At 44.2% G+C, this 23,571-nt stretch overlaps 1 protein-coding gene across 9 annotated transcripts in view; it reads right to left on the minus strand.

Annotated features, from left to right (window-relative positions):
- The window catches only part of MAP7D2 (MAP7 domain containing 2), a 111,811-nt gene extending 98,640 nt beyond the window's left edge, over positions 1–13,171 (minus strand). For 3 of the 9 annotated variants that reach the window (XM_055267839.2, XM_055267838.2, XM_055267836.2), the window contains exon 1: positions 12,940–13,157. In XM_055267839.2, coding sequence (XP_055123814.1) covers positions 12,940–13,069 — 130 coding nt within the window. In that variant the 5' untranslated portion in view covers positions 13,070–13,157. Of the gene's footprint in view, positions 1–12,939 lie in introns of all 9 variants that reach the window. The other 6 variants (XM_063634976.1, XM_055267834.2, XM_055267833.2 and 3 more) reach the window with 3 other exon arrangements.
- Between the last annotated feature and the right edge of the window lie 10,400 nt (positions 13,172–23,571).

Raw genomic sequence — 23,571 nt, forward strand, 5'->3', positions numbered from 1 at the left:
GAACTACACAAATACAATTAATAGGGTAGAAAAGAGCAAAACTTGCTAAGAGTTGATGCTATCTCCATGAACAATACACTTTTCCTCTGGTAAGTGTAGTGCTGAAAATGCGCTAGGTATTGAAGGAAGAGAACATACAGGAACCCCATGGGGGGCTGTTTTTAAGAATAAGCACGGCAGGAGAATTTGGTTTTGCCCAGTTTATGATTCAGACAGTTACTTCAAGTTAATAGCACATATTAAGGTGTTGTTCTGAAACAGGGACATAGAGCACTGCTTAATAAAGGGCTGCAGGTGCCTGGTGAGACTCCAGCTGCGAAGTCATTTCCTGCCCTCCCTCCCTCCTTCCAGAAAAGATGAAGATTGCTTATATAAAATACAGTAGAAATAAATACAGAAAGTAGGAGAGAAAGAGAAAAACAAGGGTACGGATAAAAAATGGAGCTGAAAAGGGAGTTAATCCCATACATCTACCATAGCAACCAGAGTACCACACTGGTTGAGTTGCTAAACCAAGAGTCAACTCTGAAGGAATCAGTGTCCAACGTTGAAGATAGACCAACTGCTCAGGAAGGAGACAAGCTGGTCTGGGAAGGGGCTCATCCTGCAGGCCCTGAAGCAGGTGCTGGGTAATCAGTCCACTAAGGCCATCTGTAACTAATGGCAGCTCTTTCACATCAAACCTAGAAAGATGGAGGCAGAACCAGCCCAGATACATTGGAACTTCCCTGTTTAACGGTGTGGTTCCCAGAGTTAAGGGCATCTGTCCTATCAGTCAATCAGTATCTGTTGGTCAGAATCAGCAAGTGGCTTCTGTGGACAAGGCACTAGGAAGACATGCCACCAGCTGGGGGAGATGACCATATCCAACCTCACAGAACCCACTGAATCCCGACTCAGCAGACCCTACCTAGCAGCAGGGATTCCTGACCCCGACCCCAACACCAAACCCAGGAGATCCTAAGCTGGCTAATACAGCTCTCTCCTCCCACAGTTATGGTTCCATGTTTTTCCAATACCATGCTTTCTGTCTTAGTCTGTTTTCAGTGGCTATAACAGAATACCACAGACTGGGTAACTTAAACAGAAATTTACTTGGCTCACAATTCTGGATGCTGGTGATGTCAGCATCTGCTTGGCATCTGGTGAGGGCCTTCTTCCTGCATCAAAACATGGCAAAAGGGCAAGCAAGCCCATGATACAGAGAGAGCAAATGGGGGCCAAACCGAACACACTCTCAACAATAATCCATTCATGAGGGCAGAGCCCCATGGCCTACTCACTTCTTAAAGGTGCCATCTCTTAACGCCATCACAATGGCAATTTTGACACGAGTTTTGGAATGGACATTCAAACCTTAGCAATTTTCCTCGATGACAGCTTAATAATTCCCATAAAGCCAAGTCCATCACCTTTCCACAGTCTATCAGGTCCTCAAGACAATAATCTGTGTGAGGACCCACTAGTCACAGCCTCGGTGCACTCCCTTCACCCAGGCTGCGGAAAGCAAAATCAGGGTATCCCTTCGAAAGCCTGGGGAATCCGGGCCTGCTTTGCCTGATATGGGGGAGCCCATTTTATCAAAGTGTGTTTCCGTTTCCTCTACATCCATGCAGAAGAGATCCAAGCTGGACTCACTACCACAGCACACATACTGTGCTTCACGCCATACTTGACAGCATAGTCATCACACTGAATACTTAGTCACCATGAGACTCAGTGTAGACCACAAAACTCCCTGTGTGATGGAAATGCTCTAGGTCAGTGCAGTCCAATACAGTAGCCACTAGCCACAGTTGGCTATTGAGCACGTGAAACGCAAACAGTCCAAATGGAGACACACTAGAAGTGTAAAATACACACGGAATTTCAAAGACTTGCTGCAAAGAAAAGAATGTCAGATATCTCATTAATAATGTTTAATATTAATTACATGCTGAGGCTAGGTGAGGTGGCTCGTGCCTGTAATCCCAGCATGAGACCTGTCTCTATTTAAAAACAAACATTCAAAAATGATCCGGGCATGGGGGCACTCACCTGTGGTCCTGGCTACTTGGGAGCTGAGGTGGGAGGATCACTTAAGCCTGAGAGGTTGGGGCTGCAGTGAGCTGTGATGACAGCACTGCACTCCAACCTGGGCAACAGAGTGAAACCCTGCCTCTACAAAGAAAAAAAAAAAAAGGACTGCACACAGAGCTGATGAACTTTGGAGGTTTAGTAATGACGGCAAGGGCGGTGGGCTCGGGGTAGCCCTCAGCAGAGGGAGGTGGGGAAAATGATGAAATCTAATGTGCTGTCTGGTTCTTTGAGCAGAGACAGAAGGAATGCTCATCCTTGGTGAGGATTGTGAGGGACCTGGTTTCACACAGGGGAAGCCAGGGTTGGTTGTTTGTTTTGCCAAATTTTACCTACTTTGGGGAAGCAAAGTGTGGTTAAGGGAGAGAACTTAGTATGTAAGAGGATGAAGGGGCTGGGCGCGGTGGCTCAAACCTGTAATCCCAGCACTTTGGTAGGCCAAGGCAGGCAGATCACTTGAGGTCAGGAGTTCGAGACCAGCCTGGCCAACATGGTGAAGCCCCATCTCTACTAAAAATACAAAAATTAGCTAAGCGTGGTGGCATGTGCCTATAATCCCAGCTACTTGGGAGGCTAAGGCATAAGAACCGTTTGAACTGGGGAGGTAGAGGTTGCAGTGAGCCAAGATCACGCCACTGCACTCTAGCCTGGGGGATAGAGAGAGACTCTGTTTCCTGCCCCCCCTAAAATTAATTAATTAATTACATGCTGAAAGATAATATTTTGGAATATACTTGACTAAGTAAGTTGTATTATATTAATTTCACTTGTTTCTTTTTTCTTTTTCTTAATGTGTCTACTAGAAAAATTAAGATTACATATGTGGCTAGCATTCTGTTTGTATTAGCCAGCACTGACTTCTATTATTTGGTCTTTCTCTTTTTAAAATTTTTTTCCTAGACGCCAGGCCCAGTGGATAGTCTTTTTCTTTAAATTGACTTATTTTCGCTTAGTTTTTGTATTTTTTTCACGTTTACTCATTCCGAAAATATTCAGAAACTGTAATGCGACGTACTAGTTGTAGTTTTAAAATAAATTGAAGAATCAACAGAACTATTAACCTAAAGTTAAAAAGATAAGTCTGTCCACATGCAATCTAAAACCCTCTTATGTACCATACCCTTTGGGAAATACTGGCCCAGAGCAGAGCTATTCGAAGTGTGTCCTGTGGACAGGTGCCAGTCTCTCTTTTTTACGTTTGTTTGTTTGTTTGTTTGTTTTTTCTTCAGGAAACCCTGAGCAGCCTAACCCTGATGGGCTGTGGGGAGGGAGCACAATCTCTTTATTATTCATTATCAGTCTGCAATAAAGAATAAAGGCATAAATTGAGAGCATGCTTCTTTTTTATTTTTATTTTTTTGAGACAGAGTCTCACTCTGTCACCTAGGCTGGAGTGCAGTGGCGCCATCTCAGCTCACTGCAACCTCCACCTCCCTGGTTCAAGCGATTCTCGTGCCACTGCTTCCCGAGTAGCTGGGACTACAGGTACGCACCACCACATCTGGCTAATTTTTGTATTTTTGGTAGAGGCGGGGTTTCACCATATTGCCCAGGCTGGTCTTGAACTCCTGACCTCAAGTCACCTGCCTGCCTTGGCCTCCCAAAGTGCTGGGATTACAGGTATGAGGCACTGCACCCCACCGAGGGCATGCATTTAGAACATTTACAGCAACTGGACAGAGTATTTTGTTACTTAATGAGCTCTTTAAATCTAATATTAATCTAACCTGATATTTAAAAATTGGGACTTGTATTTTCCATGTCTTTCATATATTTTTCTTTACTGTGTTTTACCAAGATATTGGTCAACAGCAGACTGGAAATTTACAAAAAAAAAAAAAAAAAACTACTCCTCTACCAGAGTTAGTTTGAGACACACTATCCTAGAGTATCAGAGAATCTTCCAGGGTCCTTCTAGAGCAATGACCAGAGTTACAGCAAGAACCTCAATCGTACCCAACACAGTGTCCAAAGGCAGGAAGCCGATTAAGGGTATCTTCAGATCCTTAACAATAATTATGGGCACAGAGAGGATGGGGGGTTCATTCCTGGTAAACTAGGAAATTCCATTAAATGGAACTTCTCTTCCTCTAAGCATTTTAGTACCATTTTTGCTGTAATTCTAAGAAATGAGATCCCCAACGCCTTTGGGGAGAAAAACAACTGTGTACTAAGTAAAAGGCATACAAGATCTTTGTAAGATGTGACTAGATAGTACTGAGCTAGATCCTCAGAGGGGTAGAGCAGATGTGGGAGACACAGCTCATGCACGAAAGGAGTTTATTATCCATCCGTGGAGGCACAATGGCACGGGAGGTTAAAAATTCTCAGCTCTGGGCCAGTCGTGGTGGCTCACGCCTGTAATCCCAGCACTCTGGGAGGCCAAGGCAGGTGGATCACAAGGTCAGGAGTTCGAGACCAGCCTGGCCAACATGGTAAAACCCCATCTTTACTAAAAATACAAAAATTAGCCGGGCATGGTGGTGCACGCCTGTAGTCCCAACTACTTGGGAGGCTGAGGCAGGAGAATCACTTGAACCTGGGAGGCAGAGGTTGCAGAGAGCAGAGATCGCACCACTGCACTCCAGCCTGGGTGACAGAGCAAGACTTTGTCTCAAAAAAACCAAAACAAAAACAAAAATGAGCCAGACATACAGGTATACGCCTATAGTCCCAGCTCCTTGGAAGGGCTGAGGTGGGAGGATTGCTTGAACCTAGGACGTCAAGGCTGCAGTGAGCTGAGATCGTGCCACTGCACTCCAGCCTGGATGACAAAGTGAGACTCTGTCTCAAAAAAAAAAAAAAAAAAAGTATAAGGGAGGATATGCATAGGTTACATGCAAATACTATACCATTTTGCATCAGGGACTTGGGCATCCTTGATTTTTGGTGCCCTTGAGAGGTGATGGAACAAATCCCCCATGGATACCAAGGAACGACTGTACTTACCTATTACAGTAGATATTCCCCAAAAGGGACACTAACAATTTCTCATTTCCCAGTAGGTGCATGCTGTCCTCACATTAAGAGGTGGAGTCTATTTCCTTTCCCCTTGAATCTAGGCTGGCCTTGGGACTTGCTACTACTGAACGCAGCAAAAATGACATTCTGGGACTTCTAAGTGCAGGCCTTAAGAGAACTGGCAACTTCTGCTTCCCCATTCAAAGCACAGCAGCCACGCTGTTAGCAAGTCCAGGACAGACTCCCTGTGATCAGGTACCTGGACAATGAGAGACCATCTTGGACATTTCAAGTTCAACTGAGCTCCCCGCAGACCAGCAGACTGTACCAGCATGAGGGACTCCAGGTGACCCCAAATGGAGCAGCAGAACTTCTCCAGTAAGCCCAGGCAACCCCCAGAACTATGAGAAATAAGTTTTGGAGTGGTTTGTTACACAATAATAAATAACTGAAACGTCTCTGAAATGACAAAAAGAATATAAAGTGATTGTGAGGATGAAAGTAAAATAATGTGTAAGTGCTTATACTGATACTTGGCACATAAGTGCTCAACAATTAGCGGCCATTACTGTCTGGGAAGCTAAAATGAACATGTGCAGTATATAACTGCAGACTGCTGTGTACGTTACATTCAGGTTCTGAGTGCTTTGCAGGCCCTGCAGAGTGGGAATGTACAGGACGTGAAAAGGCAAGGCTTCAGGGTAAAAGCACGTCTTGGACCTGAAGGACAGAGTATGCAGAATACTGGTTTCCAAACCTCTAATGCATGAAGACCCACCCACAGACTTCTAGGCAATTGCAACGCGTGTCGGCACCAAAGGCTGAAGACTGTCCCGGCAGAAGTCTCGAGGTCTCTATATAGACAGATCGGTGGTTGTGAGGCCAGGGGGAATGAAGAATGTTAATGAGTATGGGGATTCTTTGTGGGGTGGTGAATATGTTCTAAAATTGATTGTGGTGATGGCTGCACAACTCTGTGAATATACTAAAAAACATCGAATTGTGCACTTTAAATGGGTGGAATACATGGCATATGAATTTTATAGAGATGATAAAGCTGTTTATTTTTATTTTTGAGTCAGGCTCTCACTTTGTCACCCAGGCTGGAGTGCAGTGGCACAATCTCAGTTCACTGCAGCCTCAACCTCATGGGCTCAAGCAATCTTCCCGCCTCAGTCCCTAAAGTAGTTGGGACTATAGGTACGTGCCACCACACCCAGCTAATTTTTTGTATTCTTTGTGAAGACAGGGTTTTGCCATGTTGCCCAGGCTGGTCTTGAACTCCTGAGTGCAAGCGATCTGTGGGCCTCAGCCTCCTGAAGTGCTAGGATTACAGGTGTGAACCACCACGACCGGCCATAAAGCTGTTATTACAGAAACACAAGAGGGTGGGAGGGACGAAGAGGGTGAGATGACAAAGGAGCAAGGAACATTCCAAAGGGTTGCCTGGGGGCTGCAAGGCACCAACCTATTTGGCACTGAGAGGAAAAGCCAAGTCTTTTTAGGTGGTGAAGGAACCCAGCACTGGTCAGAAGCTAGGAGCCCTGGGGACAGACCCTGTCATTCCAAGGATCTCAGGCATTTGGCATAATTGCTGTTCCCTCAAATGCTTTGCATGCATGTGGCTCACTCATACCTGTTTTCCCTTCACTTAAATGACAACCCAAACTCTGCTAGTCACAAGGCTTTTAAAAACAGAAAAAGTTCCTAGGCAAGAGGAAAACAAATGCTTCCCAACCGAAAAGCAGATCGGGGCTTGCATTCAGAATGACCTCAGAGGCAGATGAGGCGGGATCCCAAGGCCTAGTCAGACCCAGAGCCTCAGATGCCAAGACAGTAAACTCCATATTTAAATGTGGCCGACTCAGATGTGAGGTGGACAGTGGACACTCCCTCCCTAAGGGCAGCTGCCCTCTACTACCCCCTCTTCCTTCTTCTGGTGAAATTCCTTTCAAAAGGGGCCGGAGGGCAGGGCCATGGGCAGTTTTCAAATCCTGGAACTGCCGCCTGAGCCAACTTAGCACATGAACAGCCCCCTAAAACCAGGCAGTATCATTGTATCACCAGCCAATATATCTCATTAAATCCTCTCAACAAGACCCACCAGGATATTTACCAACAACCCCCAGAAATCTCCAGCTCTCGCCTGCCCAAATCAACCTTGTGAATCCTTCTGTTTTTTAAGTCAATCAGTGTAATTACAAGAAGACAAAGTGTTCTTTTAAAACACTAGCCACTGTAGAAGATGGGGCACCTGAAAGAGAGGAAAACATCCTTTCATGTTGGAGAAGAAGCAGGGTTAGAAATGACAGACTTTGAGCAGCCATGTCACCATGGCTAGGATATCAGAAGAGAAATCACAAAGACTTTCAGCAGTTTGTCCTGAAGGTCCTGCTAAGTCCAAGTCCTATGCTGCCATCAGTAAAAAAAGCCAGGAGCCGCAAACCAAATACAACTTTGTAGGAAGTTTATGGTCCTTCCCACTACCAAAGAGACTCTAGAGACACAAACTCAACTTGTTCTCTTGTTCTTCTTGATCTGAACACTTTTTTTTTTTTTTAGATGGGAGTCTCACTCTGTCGCCCAGGCTGGAGTGCAGTGGCGCAATCTCCGCTCACTGCAACCTCTGCCTCCTGGGTTCAAGCAATTCCCTGCCTCAGCCTCCCAAGTGGCTGGGATTACAGGTGCCTGCCACCATATCTGGCTAATTTTTGTATTTTTAGTAGAGACAGGGTTTCACCATCTTGCCCAGCCTGGTCTTGAACTTCTGACCTCGTGATCCACCCGCCTCGGCCTCCCAAAGTGCTGGGATTACAGGTGTGAGCCACCGCGCCCAGCGATCTGAACAGTTTTAGGATTAAAGCGCTCAAGAATGGTTTTAAACACAACTTTGAAAAAGGATGAAGAACTCCGATTTCTTGGGGACCCAATGCCTTTGCTACTCGGGCCCACCCTACTTTTTTTTTTATTTTACAATTTTTAATTTTTGTGGCTACATAGTAGGCAGTAGGTGCATATATTTCTGGGGTACATGAGATGTTTTGGTACAGGCATGCAATGTGAAATAATCATATCATGCAAAATGGGTTAGCCATCCCCCTCAAGCATTTATCCTTTGCGTTACAAACAATCCAATCGTACTACTAGTTATTTTAAAATGAACAATTAAATTATTATTGACTACAATTACCCTGCTGTGCCATCAAATACCAGGCCTTATTAATTCATTCTATTTTTTTATACCCATTAACCATTCCCACCTCCTTCCCACCCCCCACTACCCTTCGCAGCCTCCAATAACCATCTACTCTCTATCACCGGGCCCCACCCTATTTTGTTTTTCTTTCAAGACAGAGTCTCGCTCTGTCACCCAGGCTGGAGTACAGTGGCACGATGTCAGCTCACTGCAACCTCCGCTTCCTGGGTTCAAGCGATCCTATGCCTCAGCCTCCCAAGTAGCTAGGATTACAAGCGTGCGCCACCAGGCCCGGCTAATGTTTGTATTTTTAGTAGAAATAGGGTTTCACCCCAGACTGGTCTCAAACTCCTGACCTCAAGTGATCCACCTGCTTCGGCCTCCCAAAGTGCTGGGATCCTGGGCATGGTGGTGCAGAAGTTGCAGTGAGCTGAGATTGTGCCACTGTACTCCAGCCTAGACAACAGAGTGAGACGTCATCTAAAAAGAAAGAAAGGAAAGAAAGAAAGAAAGAAAAATAAAGCAAAATCAAAGTGCTATGATTACAGGCATGAGCCACCATGTCCGGCCCCCCCACCCTACTGTGAACCCCTGAGGGAGGTTATCCTGAACTTCCAGTTTGTACCTCTATATTCTCATGCTCCAGGGCAGGGGATGAAGATATGCAGATGGAAGGACATGAGGAAATGCCATCTTACTGCAAAGCAATTCCCTCCTTCCTAGGGAACAAGAGGTAAAGGAGTTTAATTCAGTAAATAATGTATACTACTCAGGTGACTGGGACACAAAAAACTGAGATTTCACCACTATACAATTCATCCATGTAACCTAAAACCACTTGTACCCCGAAAGTTATTAAAATAAAAAATAAAAAAATATTTTAAATAATACTATTTATCCGTAGAATGCACTGGAAAACTCAACGGGCCTCAGGAAACATGCTTTACAGTTCCATTATCTCAAACTTCTCCACCAACACATTTCTTTTTTTTTTTTTTTGAGACGGGGTCTCGCTCTTTCGCCCAGCCCGGAGTGCAGTGGCGCAATCTCGGCTCACTGCAAGCTCTGCCTCCCGGGTTCACGCCATTCTCCTGCCTCAGCCCCCCCGAGTAGCTGGGACTACAGGCGCCTGCCACCACGCCCGGCTAATTTTTTGTATTTTTAGTAGAGACGGGGTTTCACCGTGTTAACCAGGATGGTCTCGATCTCCTGACCTCGTGATCCGCCCGCCTCGGCCTCCCAAAGTGCTGGGATTACAGGTGTGAGCCACCGCGCCTGACCCAACACATTTCTTTAATCCAACTCATCAGTGATTTATGAGCACTCAACCCAGTGTATCTGCTCCCAGCATGATGCGATCGGGAAACAATGGTCACAGATCTACTGTGCACAAAACCCCTAAGGAGGGGTAGGATGACCACACAGTCACCTTCTGCACCAGGCAGCACTGAGAGAGGTGCCTATAACCTGGACCCAGGCCTTGCCCTCAAGCTAATGATCTAATAGAGGAAATGCATCAGCTTGAGCACTTGTGTGTCAGGCCTGCTTTACAGACATGAATTCCTTCATCCTCAAGACAGTACTTTGTCTCCCAGTGTTGTTCTTCAGCAACCCCAGCCCCCTTATTTGTGTGTGTGTGTGTGTGTGTGTGTACGTGTGTGTGAAACAGTCTCACTCTTTCGCCCAGGCTGGTGTGCAGTGGCCATCATGGCTCATTGCAGCCTCAACCTCCAGGGCTCAAGTGATCCTCCTAGTTCAGTCTCCTGAGTAGCTGGGACTACAGGCATGTGCCACTACACCCAACTCTTTTTTTTTTTTTTCTAGAGATAGGGTCTCACTTTGTTGCCCAGGCTGGTCTCAAACTCCTAGGCTCAATCAATCCTCCTGCCTCAGCCTCCCAAAATGCTGGGATTACAGGTGTGAGCCACTGCATCCAGCAAGTGTGATATACTTGACAACTGCTTCTAAAGCCCATTTTAAACGGGAGAAAACTGAAGCTCACAGATGTCAAATAACTTCCCCAAAATTACACAGTAAGAAGAGAGTGCTGACATTCATACCCAGGCAGTCTGGACCTCAGTCTACTCAGCTTTAGTAACAGCAATGGCCAGCAGAGTCCGGCATACAGTAGACACCCAATGACCATCTGCCTAGAGGAGCATGAAGGTTAATATAATACAGGCAGAGGAAGAGTGCTTGGCTGGAGGTACTGCAGGCACAGACAGGAGGAAGTTCATTAATTCTGACTGAGAGAACCTAGAGGAAGTGAATTCCTGAAGGAAAAATGGGAGAAGGGAGTATTTCAGTCTGAGGGGGACACAGGGTCTGTGAGACAGTGATGCTGTCCGATGTTATGGTTGAGATCTGGTGATTCTATCTGCTGGTTAAAGGTTGTTAAGCAGATTGAAACAAGCACTTGCTCATTTGTTATACTATGTGTATCAGACAAGCACTAAAATGAACAGTAGATCTGGTAATTTCTATTCAGAAGTAATTAAAAGGAAAGAAAGAAGACATCAGTAGGGGGTAATGGGAACACGCACAGGATTTCAATATCGGAAGAACCTGTTTCTAGAGGAAACCACCAGCAGTATTTCCTTGCTGTCTTTTACACAGTTCCCAGGAAAACCACTTGCCAACTCATATCCCCTAAGTGTGCAACACAAAATTGTTGGACAGCCTAAACATCTCAGGTCTTTCTGTATTTTGCAGCCTTCACAGCACCCAGCCCAAGCTTAGGAACAATAGTTGACTCTCTAGAAAAGCAGGTTAGGTCTCATTAGGAATGGGTCCCAAATGCTAAGGGCCTGGGTAACCAAGAATGATCAGCATCCAGGACAGATTATTATAAAACCTCAAAATCATAATTTTTCTAAGGAGACTTTACTTAAGTACCTGGCCTTGCTAACTCCCCCAAAGAACAAATCGTGGTATCACCTGGCACCTAAATTGAACATTCCAATTTTACCATACCAACCTTAATGCACATAGGTGTTTATTTCACATTTTAAACCTTCACACATATTTTTCTATATTTCCAATTTCAAATGAAGGGAGATATTCTTAAGCTAATCTTAATATCAGAAGAGTGCATTAAATGATTCTACAATAGTTTCCAAACAGAACTTATTAAGAATCTCCCCCGCAAAAGTACCTCCTCCCCTTCCCCTAATTGTTTCCATAAAAAAAAAAAAAAAAAAAAAAAAAAAACCCTTAAGTTCATTCAAATAAAATCCAAGATACACTGAAGGCCCAATCGTACCGTACCGCCCCTCCCCGCCTCTCATGAGTACAACGAAACATCGAAACAAACTATTATTTAAGCTCTCAACTAAATAAAAATGCAAACTGAAACAAACTCTCCTTTTCAATGTTTTATTATACAAGGTCGCCTCTGCCAGGGAGGGTCGTTCTGGTGGGTAGTTTCCAGGTTGTTCCCTAGCAGATGCAGCTTGAGTGTTTCAAGCAAAAAGGATAAAAACAAAAGCACACATTTCAAAGGTAGTTATAACGTTATCCTGTGACAGTTAATGAATTCTGCCTTTAAAAAAGCATAATGAAAAATACAAACTGGAAATGATTTACGCTATCTCCTCCTTCTATGAATGATGCAACTGAAGGCCCAGTCAGAAAATACCCCTCGCCCCCCCCAACCCCAGTGAAAAAGCATGTTTTAAGAACATTTCTCTTGATTTCTTTCCTTTTCTTGGCCCATCGTATATAAAATACTCCCATCTTCACTATGTGATAATTCATCGAATCATAGTTTTGTGTTGTTTTTTAAATGCATATTAGACTGCAATAAAAAATATTTTAAAAATAGCCTGCCTTATTAACTAAAACTAAAAAAGTTGTTGTCAGGAAAAACAGCATGAAATCGGTTTCCATGCTGCTTACACCCCTGCATTACCTGCAACCACTTTACAGAACGTTAGCATCAGACCTGCTTATCTAAAATCCTGCCAAATGTCCTCAAAGTCTCCCCCGCTGCCTCGCTGGCTTCTGGGAGCCAGGGACCAGCCCTCCATGGCTCCCAGCATCGGCAGCCTCGAGGGCTGAGAGCCTCGTTTGCCCCGCTGCCTCAAGAGGGGGCCGCGGCCGGGCCACCTGAGCAGCGTACCCAAGACAGGCAGCGCATCCAGGCGGGAGGAGCACCCGGTCCGGGGCAGACGCCTGGCCGCCCAGGCGAATCTGCCTCTGCCAATGAGTGACACGCCGATTTTGCCCCCTGGAAACGCCAAGAGGCGCGAAGCTGGGCCACCTTCGCCGCGGGCTGCAGCGGCGCTCGCGCGCGTTTCCCAGAACGCAGAGAGGGCGCGCGCAGAGGCCGGGGCAACCCCACAACCCTGCTCGGTTTATCCTAACGACCCCCATGCCGGCTGCTCCTCGAGGACAGGGACTGCACCCGCAGCACCCCCTCAGGCACCTCCATCCCAAACACACCTGCCGCCCACCCTAAGCCACCCCCCCATGTGTACCCACTCACCCAGGTCGCCCCAAGAAAGAACCCCGCCAGTCGCACAGAGAGCGGTGCGGCCCTTGGATGCACGTCTGGACGATCCCGGGCCGGGGAAAGGGCGTTTATCTCAGCTCTGCGCCGTGCCCCTTCCCCCCACGCTCGAGGACCGTTGCCCTGGGCCGCCGGGCCCGCCCCCCCCACAGGAACCCGAAGCCCTCGGGCGCCCGCCACACTCTGGGGATAATACCTTGAGGCCGGTAGTTAGGCTGAGACGTCCGCACCGCGCCTGGTTCTGCGATCTTCCCTGGGAGAGAGGTTCCCCGAGCAGTCCCCTCAGGCCGGGATCCCGTCCCGAAGCCGCCGCCGCCGCGCTCCATCGGGATGCGCCGGCCGCACAGGCGCACTGCCAAGCCCGCCGCGCCGCACCGAACCCGCGCGCGTCCGCATGCGCACGCGTCCTCACGCAGCGCGCGCGCAGGGCGTGCACGTGCGATAAGCGCACCGGTTCCCACGCACGGCGCACGCAAATAGGCGCACCGCTTCCACGCACAGCGCACGCAGGGCGTGCACGGGCGATAGGCGCACCGGTTCTCACGTACAGCGTGCGCAGGGCGTGCACGTGGGATAGGCGCACCGGTTCTCACGCACGGCGCACCGGTTTTCACGCGGCGCGCGCGCATAGCGTGTGCATGCAATGTGCACAACAATCCTCACACAGCGCGTACGGGCGTGCACGCGTCCTTACACACGGCTGTACACAGTGCACACACAGAAGGCGTGCGTACGCAGACAGTTCTTCTTACGATGCTTACATGCAACGTGCACACCCAGCGTAAATGCACCTTCTCACAGTGGCAGATACACACTCAAAGCGTGTGTAGAGGTAGGGTGCAGTTTCTCAGACACCGTGCACACACATCCTCACTCAATGTGTGAACACAGAGCACAGAACGCGCACACACGTGCTCACTCAGCACGCACACGTTTACACACACTGGGTGTCTGCATGCAGACTCACCAATGCAGCCTTGGGAACAATGTCTGGCTAGGCCCCCAGGTGGGTGCCAGTTGGGCCAATGACATCTGTGCAGACGCCAGAGGACCCGCCCTCCAAGCATAGGTTCCAGTTTTCGAGGCGCACGGGTAATCAGTGTTTAGTGACGCCCCACCCTCAGCGTGCGGTCACCCAGAGAGGGACAGCAGCAAGCTATTGGGGTCGATCTTCAACGAAAAGGAAGCGGCACGCGCCGTAGGCCGACCTAGGCCTTTCAACGACACCCCACTCTGCAGCCAATTTGGTTCCTCTTCTCCTGAGGCGTAAATAATGCTGACTGAAACCTCCGCGAGGCCGGGTGTGGTGGCTCACGCCTGTAATCCCAACACTTTGGGAGGCTGACGCGGGCGGATTGATTGAGCTAAGGAGTTCGAGACCCCCATCTCTACAAAAAAAATTTAAAAATTAGCTGGGCATGGCGACTCATCTGTGGTCCCAGCTACTTGGGAGGCTGAGGTGGGAGGATCGCTTGAGCCTGGGAGGTCGAGGCTGCAGTGATCACGCCACTGCACTCCAGCCTGGGCTACAGAGACCTTGTCTCAAAAGCAAAACAAAACAAAAACCTCTGGGGAGGATCTCTCCGAGAAGACACATAAGAAACTGCTAAACGTGTTGCCTCCTAAGTAGGCACTTTTACCACTGCCATGCACATTTATTATCTTTTCAAAAACATTGAAAAAGACATCTTGGCAGGGCTGGCTCAAGCCTCCTGTCTACCCAGGCCTGCCAAGTGATAACCCATTCCCATGGAACCCCAGGCTACATGTTTTTCTCGTTGGAAGGTGACTAGCCTGAAAGTTTTATTACCACTTCTGGGGGGAGATATACACAATTAAAAATGAAGCCGAATAATTGGTACAGGTTTTCTTTTTTGGATGAAAATGTTCTAGGATTATGATGAGTGCACAACTAAGTATACTAAAAACTATTGAATTGTACATTTTAAGCGGGTGAATTTTATGGTCTCTTAATTATATCTCATTTTTTTTTTTTTTAATGTGAAGCTGAAACTCTCAGGAATGGGCACCTGTACTCTTGGCCAAAGCTGGGCAAGTCCCTTTGTGGCACAAAAAATGTTTGTGATGAACGTGTTCCTGACACGTCCAAAGGTGTGCCGGGAGTAGGGTTCGAGTGTGGTGAGAAAGCCAGGAAGTTTAAACATAAATGAGTAGGAAAGTGAGCAGGCTGGGGCTGGTACCCTGAGCTGTAATGAAAACTCGAACACATTGAGATTAAGCCAAATTAAGAGCGTGGGAGCTGTCACTTTCTCCTCCTTTATCTTAGGGACCTTTGGTGAGTTTAATTCATCCAACCCTTGAGCTCATGGACATGTGTGTGTAGCATCCCTCTCTACTTTTATTCTATTTTTGGGGTCCTTTTACTTTCCATTCCTCTCCCTAATTATAAACACCTCCTCTGATATTTTTGCAGCTGCAATTTTGAAATACTGTTTTGAAGATATGCATGTATTTTAAATGTATATAAATGACACTGCATAAAAGCTATCATGCTATTTGTTTTTCCTCGCTTGGCATTGTTCTCAATCTATACAAAATGATTAGCCATTCTATCTGGTTTACCCTTCTGTAAATTGCCTGTTCAATCCTTGCCCACCTTTCCACTGGGCTACTCTGGTTGATTTCCAGGAGTTTCTTGTATTCTAGATAATTTCCAGTTTAAATGTTGCAAATATTTTATCCTAGCCAACTAAGCTTTTTAAGATTGGTAAAATTTTCCTTAATTTTTATGACAAAATCCTATTAACATGTTTACTCCATTTATTATATTGCCCTATTTTTTATCAACTGTTTTTGAAAGTTACATTACAAATACTTCCATGTGTATTTCCTAAGATTATGAATGTTCTGTTACACATACCAGAGTTGATTACCAACTTAAGTAAGTTTCACACGGATACAGTAATTTGCTCTCCATTGGCTGTCCCTCCACCTTAGAGGTAGTTTTCCTCTTGCAATAAGTACTGTGGGGAGGCACCTTAAGGCTATGCAGGTACTTACTCTTCGTCAAAAATTCTCTCTAGACTTAGCATCCATTGATGGTTCTTGCTTGATTTGATCTCATGATGGTTATGAAGTGATAAAATCCATAAATTTTTCATCTTATGGTTTGCATTTTAAGAAGTCTTAACACGAACTTCCCTAGTCCCAAGATACTCCCCATTGCCCTCATGCTTATAGTAAAAAATGTAAAAAAAAAAAAAAAAAAAAAAAAAAAGTAAAAAATGCTTTACTCTTAAGCAATTTTTCTGTATAGGGTGAGGTAAAGATCCAAATCCACTTTTCTCTCCAAAGTGTAGTTTGGTCAGCATTACCTGCTTACCTATCCTTTCCCCAGTAATTTTTGAAGCCACTTTTTAAAAAATCAAGTACCTAATTTCCATAGTAGGTGAGCTAGATTCTGAGCTATCTATTCGGATCTTTCTGTTACTGCATCTATTATTCACTACTATGGCTTAGGGTGCAACTTATCTGTTGAATTCTCTCTTAGCAGTGTTTCTAGAATTCTTTGAAATTCAGTATTTCCACATGAATGTATTTTAGGATGTTTTTGCAATCTCCCACCAAGGCCTGCTGTAATACTAAATGTAATTATATTGAAGTCAAAGGTTAATTTGGAGAAAATTGACATTTTCATAACATTATGACAGAATATCCAAAATGTAATTTCTATTTAAGCTTTAAAAAAAATGACTTTCGAGTTTTCCCTGCTTTTCCCACTACACTAACTTCCTATAAAAATCTATAATATGGCCAGGCGCAGTGGCTCACCCCTGTAGTCCCAGCACTTTGAGAGGCCGAGGCGGCCAGATCACCTGTGGTCGGGAGTTGAGACCAGCCTGACCAACATGAGGAAACCCCGTCTCTACTAAAAATACAAAATTAGCCGGGTGTGCTGGTGCATGCCTGTAATCACAGCTACTCGGGAGGCTGAGGCAGGAGAATTGCTTGAACCCGGGAGGCCGAGGTTGTGGTGAGCCAAGATCGCGCCACTGCACTCCAGCCTGGGCAACAAGAGCAAAACTCTGTCTCAAAAGAGGTTTTTGGCTGGGCATAGTGTCTTACACCTGTAATATCAGCACTTTGGGAGGCCAAGGTGGGAGGAGCACTTGCATCCAGGTGTTAGAGACCAGCCTGGACAAAATTGTGAGACCTCCATCTCTAAAAAATAAAAACAAAACATTCGGGCTTGGTGGTGCACCTGTAGTCCCCACTACTTGGGAGGCTGAGGTAGGAGGATCACTTGAGCCAGGGAGGTTGATGCTGTAGTGAGCTGTGATATGGTGTCACTGCACTCACCCTGGGCAACAGAGCAAGATCCTGTCTCTTAAGTAAATAAATAAATAAATGGCTAAGTGCAGTAGCTTACATCTGTAATCCCAACACTTTGGGAGGTGGAGGCGAGTAGATCACTTGAGGTCAGGAGTTCCAGACCGGCCTGGCTAACATGGCGAAACCCTACTAAAAATACAAAAATTGGCCAGGTGTGGTGGCACGTGCCTGTAATCCCAGCTACTTGGGAAGCTGAGATATGAGAATCGCTCGAACTCGGGAGTCAGAGGTTAGTGAGCTGAGATTGCACCATTGCACTCCAGCCTGGGCAACAGAGACTCCATCTCAAAAAAAAAAGTTAATGTCTCTGACAATGCAATAAAAATTTATTAACCTAAAGAGATTAATCTCATACACTGGTACATCCTAACCTTTGAGTACACATCTTTTTAATATTTCATTTGACAAACTGGGGAATACTACACAAAGCTCTTCTGCATACCAATCTACAGCAGTTGTCTCAAGGAAAAGCATTTGTGCTAATTTGTATTCCAAACAACTGGACACTTTCACGAAATATCATTTTTACTTGAAAGAAAAGCTGATAAGCTGGTTATTCAAACTTGGGTTTGTGTTCAACATTTTTGCAAAAATGAATAAAATTAGTCTGTCACTTCAAGGGAAACAAGTGACCATATTTGTTGGTGGTGATAAAATTTGGGCTTTCAAGCGTGAAAAAAGTTTTACAAAACTAGTATCTGCTACCATTAGCTTGACAACTTCACTAAAGTAAGAACTTTTCTGAAGAGATAGTGATATTAATGAATGTGGCATCTTAATACTGTAGAATGAAAAGGGTCAACATATGGAAGATCATACCTCTGTCAGTTTTTTCCAAGTTTTCCAGGCGTGTGAAGTTACAAAGTCCATTCATAGTTCAAAATAGACCAATGAATTATAATGTAACAGTATGAAACGTTTGTTGATTTGGTGTTAGATTCCACAGTGCAACTTAAGAAATCACCTCTTGTCAAGATTGTGTGTAGTATCAAAGAACATACAAGTATCTGAAAAGACTACTAAAATCTTCCTTTTCCAACTACATACCTCTGAGGCCAGATTTTCTTCATATGCTTTAACCAAAACTTACTAGGACACATTGAATACAAAAGCAGATATGAGACTGTCTTCTATTAAGCTGGTCAAGATTTGCAAAAATGTGCAACAATGCCATCTCAAATTTTTGTTTCTGTTACTCTTCATTGTTTATGCTAGGCCAGGCACAGTGGCTCATGTCTGTAATCCCAGCACTTTGGGAGGCTGAGGTGGGCGGATCATGAGTTCAAGAGATCGAGACCATCCTGGCCAATATGGTGAAGCCCCGTCTCTACTAAAAATACAAAAATTAGCTGGGTGTGGTGGTGTGCACCAGTAGTCCCAGCTACTTGGGAGGCTGAGGCAGGAGAATCACTTGAACCCGGGAGGCAGAGACTGCAGTGAGCTGAGATCGCACCACTGCACTCCAGCCTAGTGAAAGAGCGAGACTTCGTCTCAAAAAAAAAAAAAAGTTTATGCTAATGCATTGGGTTTATTCTTGAATTAACATTTTAAAAATATCTATTAATACAGTCAATATTGACAGACAACTCACAAGCAATGTTGCCATTTCAAGGAAAATTGACAGTATTTATTGCCAGTGCTACATTTGTGCTTTCAAGTAAAAATTAGTTTTAGAAATTTTATCTACCAACATTAGCCAGATAAAAGAGCTCTGAGATTCTTCATTTTTAAGTAGAAAGTAGGAGTTGGCAAACCCCTTTCTACAAAGGACCAGATAATAAATACCTTGGGTCTTTGCATGCCATCTGATCTGTTAGAACAACTCAGTTCTGCCATTGTAGTGCAAAAATAGCCATAGACAACACACACAAATGAGTGCGGCTATATTCCAATAAAACCTTATTAACAGAAATAGGTAGTGGGCCGTATTTGACCTATGTACTGTAGTTTGTTGCCCCTTGATATAAAGGGCTTGAGACCAGATAATTTGAGACCTGCACTAGACTAACAACTAAGTGGCATAGTAGATTTTAAGGTACTATTCACCCATACTAGAGCTTTTTTTTTTTGTTTTTTTAAGACGGAGTTTCGCTCTTGTTGCCCAGGCTGGAGTGCAATGGTGCAATCTTGGCTCATTGCAACCTCCGCCTCCCAAGTACAAGCTCTTCTCCCATCTCAGCCTCCCAAACAGCTCAGATTACAGGCATGTGCCACCATGCCTGGCTAATTTTTTTGCATTTAGTAGCAACGGGGTTTCACCATGTTAGTCAGGCTGGTCTTGAACTCCTGACCTCAGGTGATCCACCTGCCACCTGCCTTGGCCTCCCAAAGTGCTGGGATTACAGGCGTGTGCCACCGCGCCTGTCCAATTTTTTTTTTTTTTTTTGAGACAGTCTCGCTCTGTTACCCAGGCTGGAGTGCAGTGGCACGATGTCAACTCACTGCAACCTCCACCTCCCAGGTTCAAGTGATCTCCTGCCTCAGTCTCCCAAGTAGCTGGAATTACAGGTGCCCGCCACCACACTCAGCTAATTTTTGTATTTTTAGTAGACAGTTTCACTCTGTTGGCCAGGCTGGTCGTGAACTCCTGACCTCAGGTGATCCACCCACCTTGGCCTCCCAAAGTGCTGGGATTACAGGTGTGAGCCACTGCACCTGGCCCATATAATATAGGTTTTTTTTTTTTTTTTTTTTTTTTTGAGACGGAGTTTCGCTCTTGTTGCCCAGGCTGGAATGCAATGGCACGATCTCAGCTCACCGCAACCTCCGCCTCCCAGGTTCAAGCGATTCTGCCTCAGCCTCCCAAGTAGCTGGGATTACAGGCATGCACCACCATGCCTAGCTAATTTTGTATTTTTAGTAGAGACAGGGTTTCTCCATGTTTGTCAGGCTGGTCTCAAACTCCCGACCTCAGGTGATACGCCCGCCTTGGCCTCCCAAAGTGATGGGATTACAGGTGTGAGCCACTGCGCCTGGCCCCAAAAACCTTTTTTTAATTGCAAGTTTATTTCTATGTTTGCCTTTGGTAGATAACCTAAGAAAATTCCCAACCAGGCACAGTAGCTCACGCCTGCAATCCCAGCACTTTGGAAGGCTGAGGCGGGCGGACCACTTGAGGTCAGGAATTCGAGACCAGCCTGGCCAACATGGTGAAACCCCATCTCTACTAAAAATACAAAAATCAGCTGCGCGTGGTGGTGCGCGCCTGTAATCCCAGTTACTCGGGAGGCTGAGGCAGGAGGATTGCTTGAACCTGGTAGGCGGAGGCTGCGGTGAGCTGAGACTGCACCACTGCACTCCAGCCTGGGTGACAGAGTGAGACTCTGTCTCAAGAAAAAAACAAAAAATTCCATTGTTAGATTCCTAAGACAGGTTTAAAATTGTAAATATGTATTAAACGTTATCGAATCTGCCAAGTCCAACTAATTTTGTATCTGACAGCACAGAAATCAGCAATGGGACTTGACTCAGATTTTGTCCCTACTTTCTGATCTACCAACATCAAGTTGTGAACTGAACAAAACAATGGATTGTAATGGCAGTACAGACTGGGCTTTTAAAAGTGGGCAAGTTGGCCAGAAGTGTTAAGTATTTACTTCACCTATAGGTCTCTGCATCATATAAAGTCTGTTGAATGTGACTTTGCAATCTGAAGTCACTCTGCTGAACTGACTTACCATTAGAAAATGCCTTCTTCAGCACAGATTTGTGACAAATTCACTTGCTGAGAAAATGCAACCCTGTATCTGGAGTATGGCTAAATGGATTCATTCAGATCAAACAACCAAAACCAGACAAAAATAAAAACAAGGTATACCTTTTCCTTATATATCACAATTAATTTTTAAAAACAGCAGATTTTTGGAAAAGAATCATATGAATAGTTTAAAATGTTATAAACAGTTTGAAAAGAATCAATTGTATACATTGTTGAAAGTTGTTCATATTTTATTTTCTAATTGTAGTAGTTTGTATCTGATTTCTTTACATCATTCCATATGATGGGAAAGGAAACCTCTAAATCAGTTAGTACTAATTAGCTGTCATGAATCTATAGTAAAAGGAATCACTGAAGATTTAAGAATAAAATATTATCAGAGGTATCAATATTAATAACTATAATCTTTTTCTAAAGAAATATAGAACAGTTGGTATTTTGTAAAATATCTTCAAGCAAACGAGAGACTTCATCTGTTAGTCTTATGCCGAATTAAATGAGGTTGGTAGCAATTTTAAATACTGTATTGACACGAATGTACAAATATACATTCTACGTGTTCCTTCTATTGTACGAATCAAAGACTGCACGCAAAAGAAACGGGAAATACAGAATATAGAAGACATGCATCTTCTATCTTACATAGTACTGGTTATCAAGTGAAAAGAGCAGACACTGCTGTAAGTACATTACATGTATAAACATCTAAATTATCAATCCTCCCAACAGTTCTGCATGACAGGTACTGTTTTCATCATCCCCATCTTAGAGGTGAAGAACCTGAAGCTGAGACAAGCAGGAGAATGTGCCAGTGGTCACCTGTAGGTAGAGGGCCAAGTAAGGGTGGGGGCAAAGGCCCTTTGACCCCAGGATCCATGGCTCTACCCTCTCCAGTACATTGCCTCACAAGTACCTAGCAACTTGCAGGGCTAGGAGGGTGGAATAAGAGAGGACAAAGTCCAATATATTCTCCAAATTGCTCAGTTCATTCTATACCTGAGAGTCTAGTGTCTTTTCACATTTTGCTCTTTTCTGAATAGGAAGAAAAAAAGCAAAGATAAAAAGGATGGTAGTTTAGGGTAAACCAGAAACACAAAGCAGTGTGCAAAAGTTCATGGGAGTCCAAAGAGTATAAATAAAACTTACCCTTACTAAGTAGAATAAAGATAAGCATTTCATACCAATACAAATCATTTTCATCTTTATGAGTCAGGTAACATCAAAAAAACCTCGATTTCATTCTGATACTTTAACTGTAAATCCAGTCAATACCGGTTGTTGTTAAGTCTGTATACAAGTAAAGTATAAATCTAGCTATTTTACTCAAAACATGCTTTTACCTATTTGATTACTCAGAGCTACTCTGAAATCAATGACAGCAGTTTATACCTATGAAAGATGTTACTGAACATCATAATCTAATATTTACATTAGATGAGATTAAGTTAAATTACAAGTCACAAAGAGTTTGTAAGCAAACATTTATAGCCATGATTCCACAGACGTGGTGAGTAAACCAACAGCCATTCCTAAATAAAATACAAGAATTTCCATCATGCATAGTTTACAGGCTCGGTAAGAAGCGGTCTCTTTAGGGGCTAGATGCTTAAGAAATATTCAACAAACAATGAAATCTTGGCTTTTTTTTTTTTTTTTTACACAAATGTTTGGTTATTTAGCTGCATTAGTGATAAAACATATTCATATTCTAACTGCAAGTGGAATAAACATTGCAACAAAAATGCAACCCCATCAAAATCATTAGTAATAACTATTACTCCCTCTTAGCAGTAAGAACCATTATTCTTGGATTTCAAACATTTTATTTTCTTTCTGTGCATAGCTTATAGCACTGTATTATAGGAATCAGAGTGTATAAGCAAAAAAATGAAAAATAAAACTTCTTGAAGACCATTTCCATTATCTATGATTAAATCAATGAAACTACAATTTCCACATTAAATACAAATTAGTGAAAGAATTCCTCCAAGTAGTATTGCATATAAGCTACAACTTTACCCCAACTATTTTAATCACTATGATTCGAGATTTCCTAGGATGTAACAGCCCAAGATTGGGCTGTTACTACCTCAGCAAGAACAATCACCAGCAAATACATGAACTGGGGTTATAGCTGAATTTTTAGAAACTCTCCAGACAAACCACATGTGTTAGAGGAGGTAAGGAGAAAAACTAATGTTTGAGCTGTGCTATTCCTATCAGGAACTATATCAAATATGCCAAGTTCAAACATTCTTAGTAAAATAATATGAAAGGATCTATATATACCGTAAATTTAGCAAAAACACTTTTATGTACAGAAGCCTAAATATCTTAGAAGGTTTAGAATACCGATGAAGAGAATTGTTAATTCTTCAAGGCTGGTTTCTTATGAGGATTAAAAACCAGCCCTTAGTCTCAGATGCATTCCACCTAGATGTGTTCAGGAACTCCATAGAATAAGAAATATAAACCATGAATATGTACTCTTAATTTCTATTCTTCAACTTAATGTTCTATAGTACCTCAGATTTTTAAATCCAGAGTTTGGTGTACACTTAGGAAATTATAGAAAGAGTAGATTAGAGAAGATTTGCTTGTTTTCCTTTTGAAGCCATGTGAAGGTTTATTACCCTGTGTATTTTCATCACTGAAAAGTTCCCCGGTGACTAATAAAAGTGTCACAAGCTACATGATGGATCTCTTCTTTTAATGTTGCATACAATTTCAGTTTGACTAGTGAGGGCTAACTAGCTC

The sequence above is a fragment of the Symphalangus syndactylus genome, chromosome X (assembly GCF_028878055.3).
Source record: "Symphalangus syndactylus isolate Jambi chromosome X, NHGRI_mSymSyn1-v2.1_pri, whole genome shotgun sequence".
NCBI lineage: Eukaryota > Metazoa > Chordata > Mammalia > Primates > Hylobatidae > Symphalangus > Symphalangus syndactylus.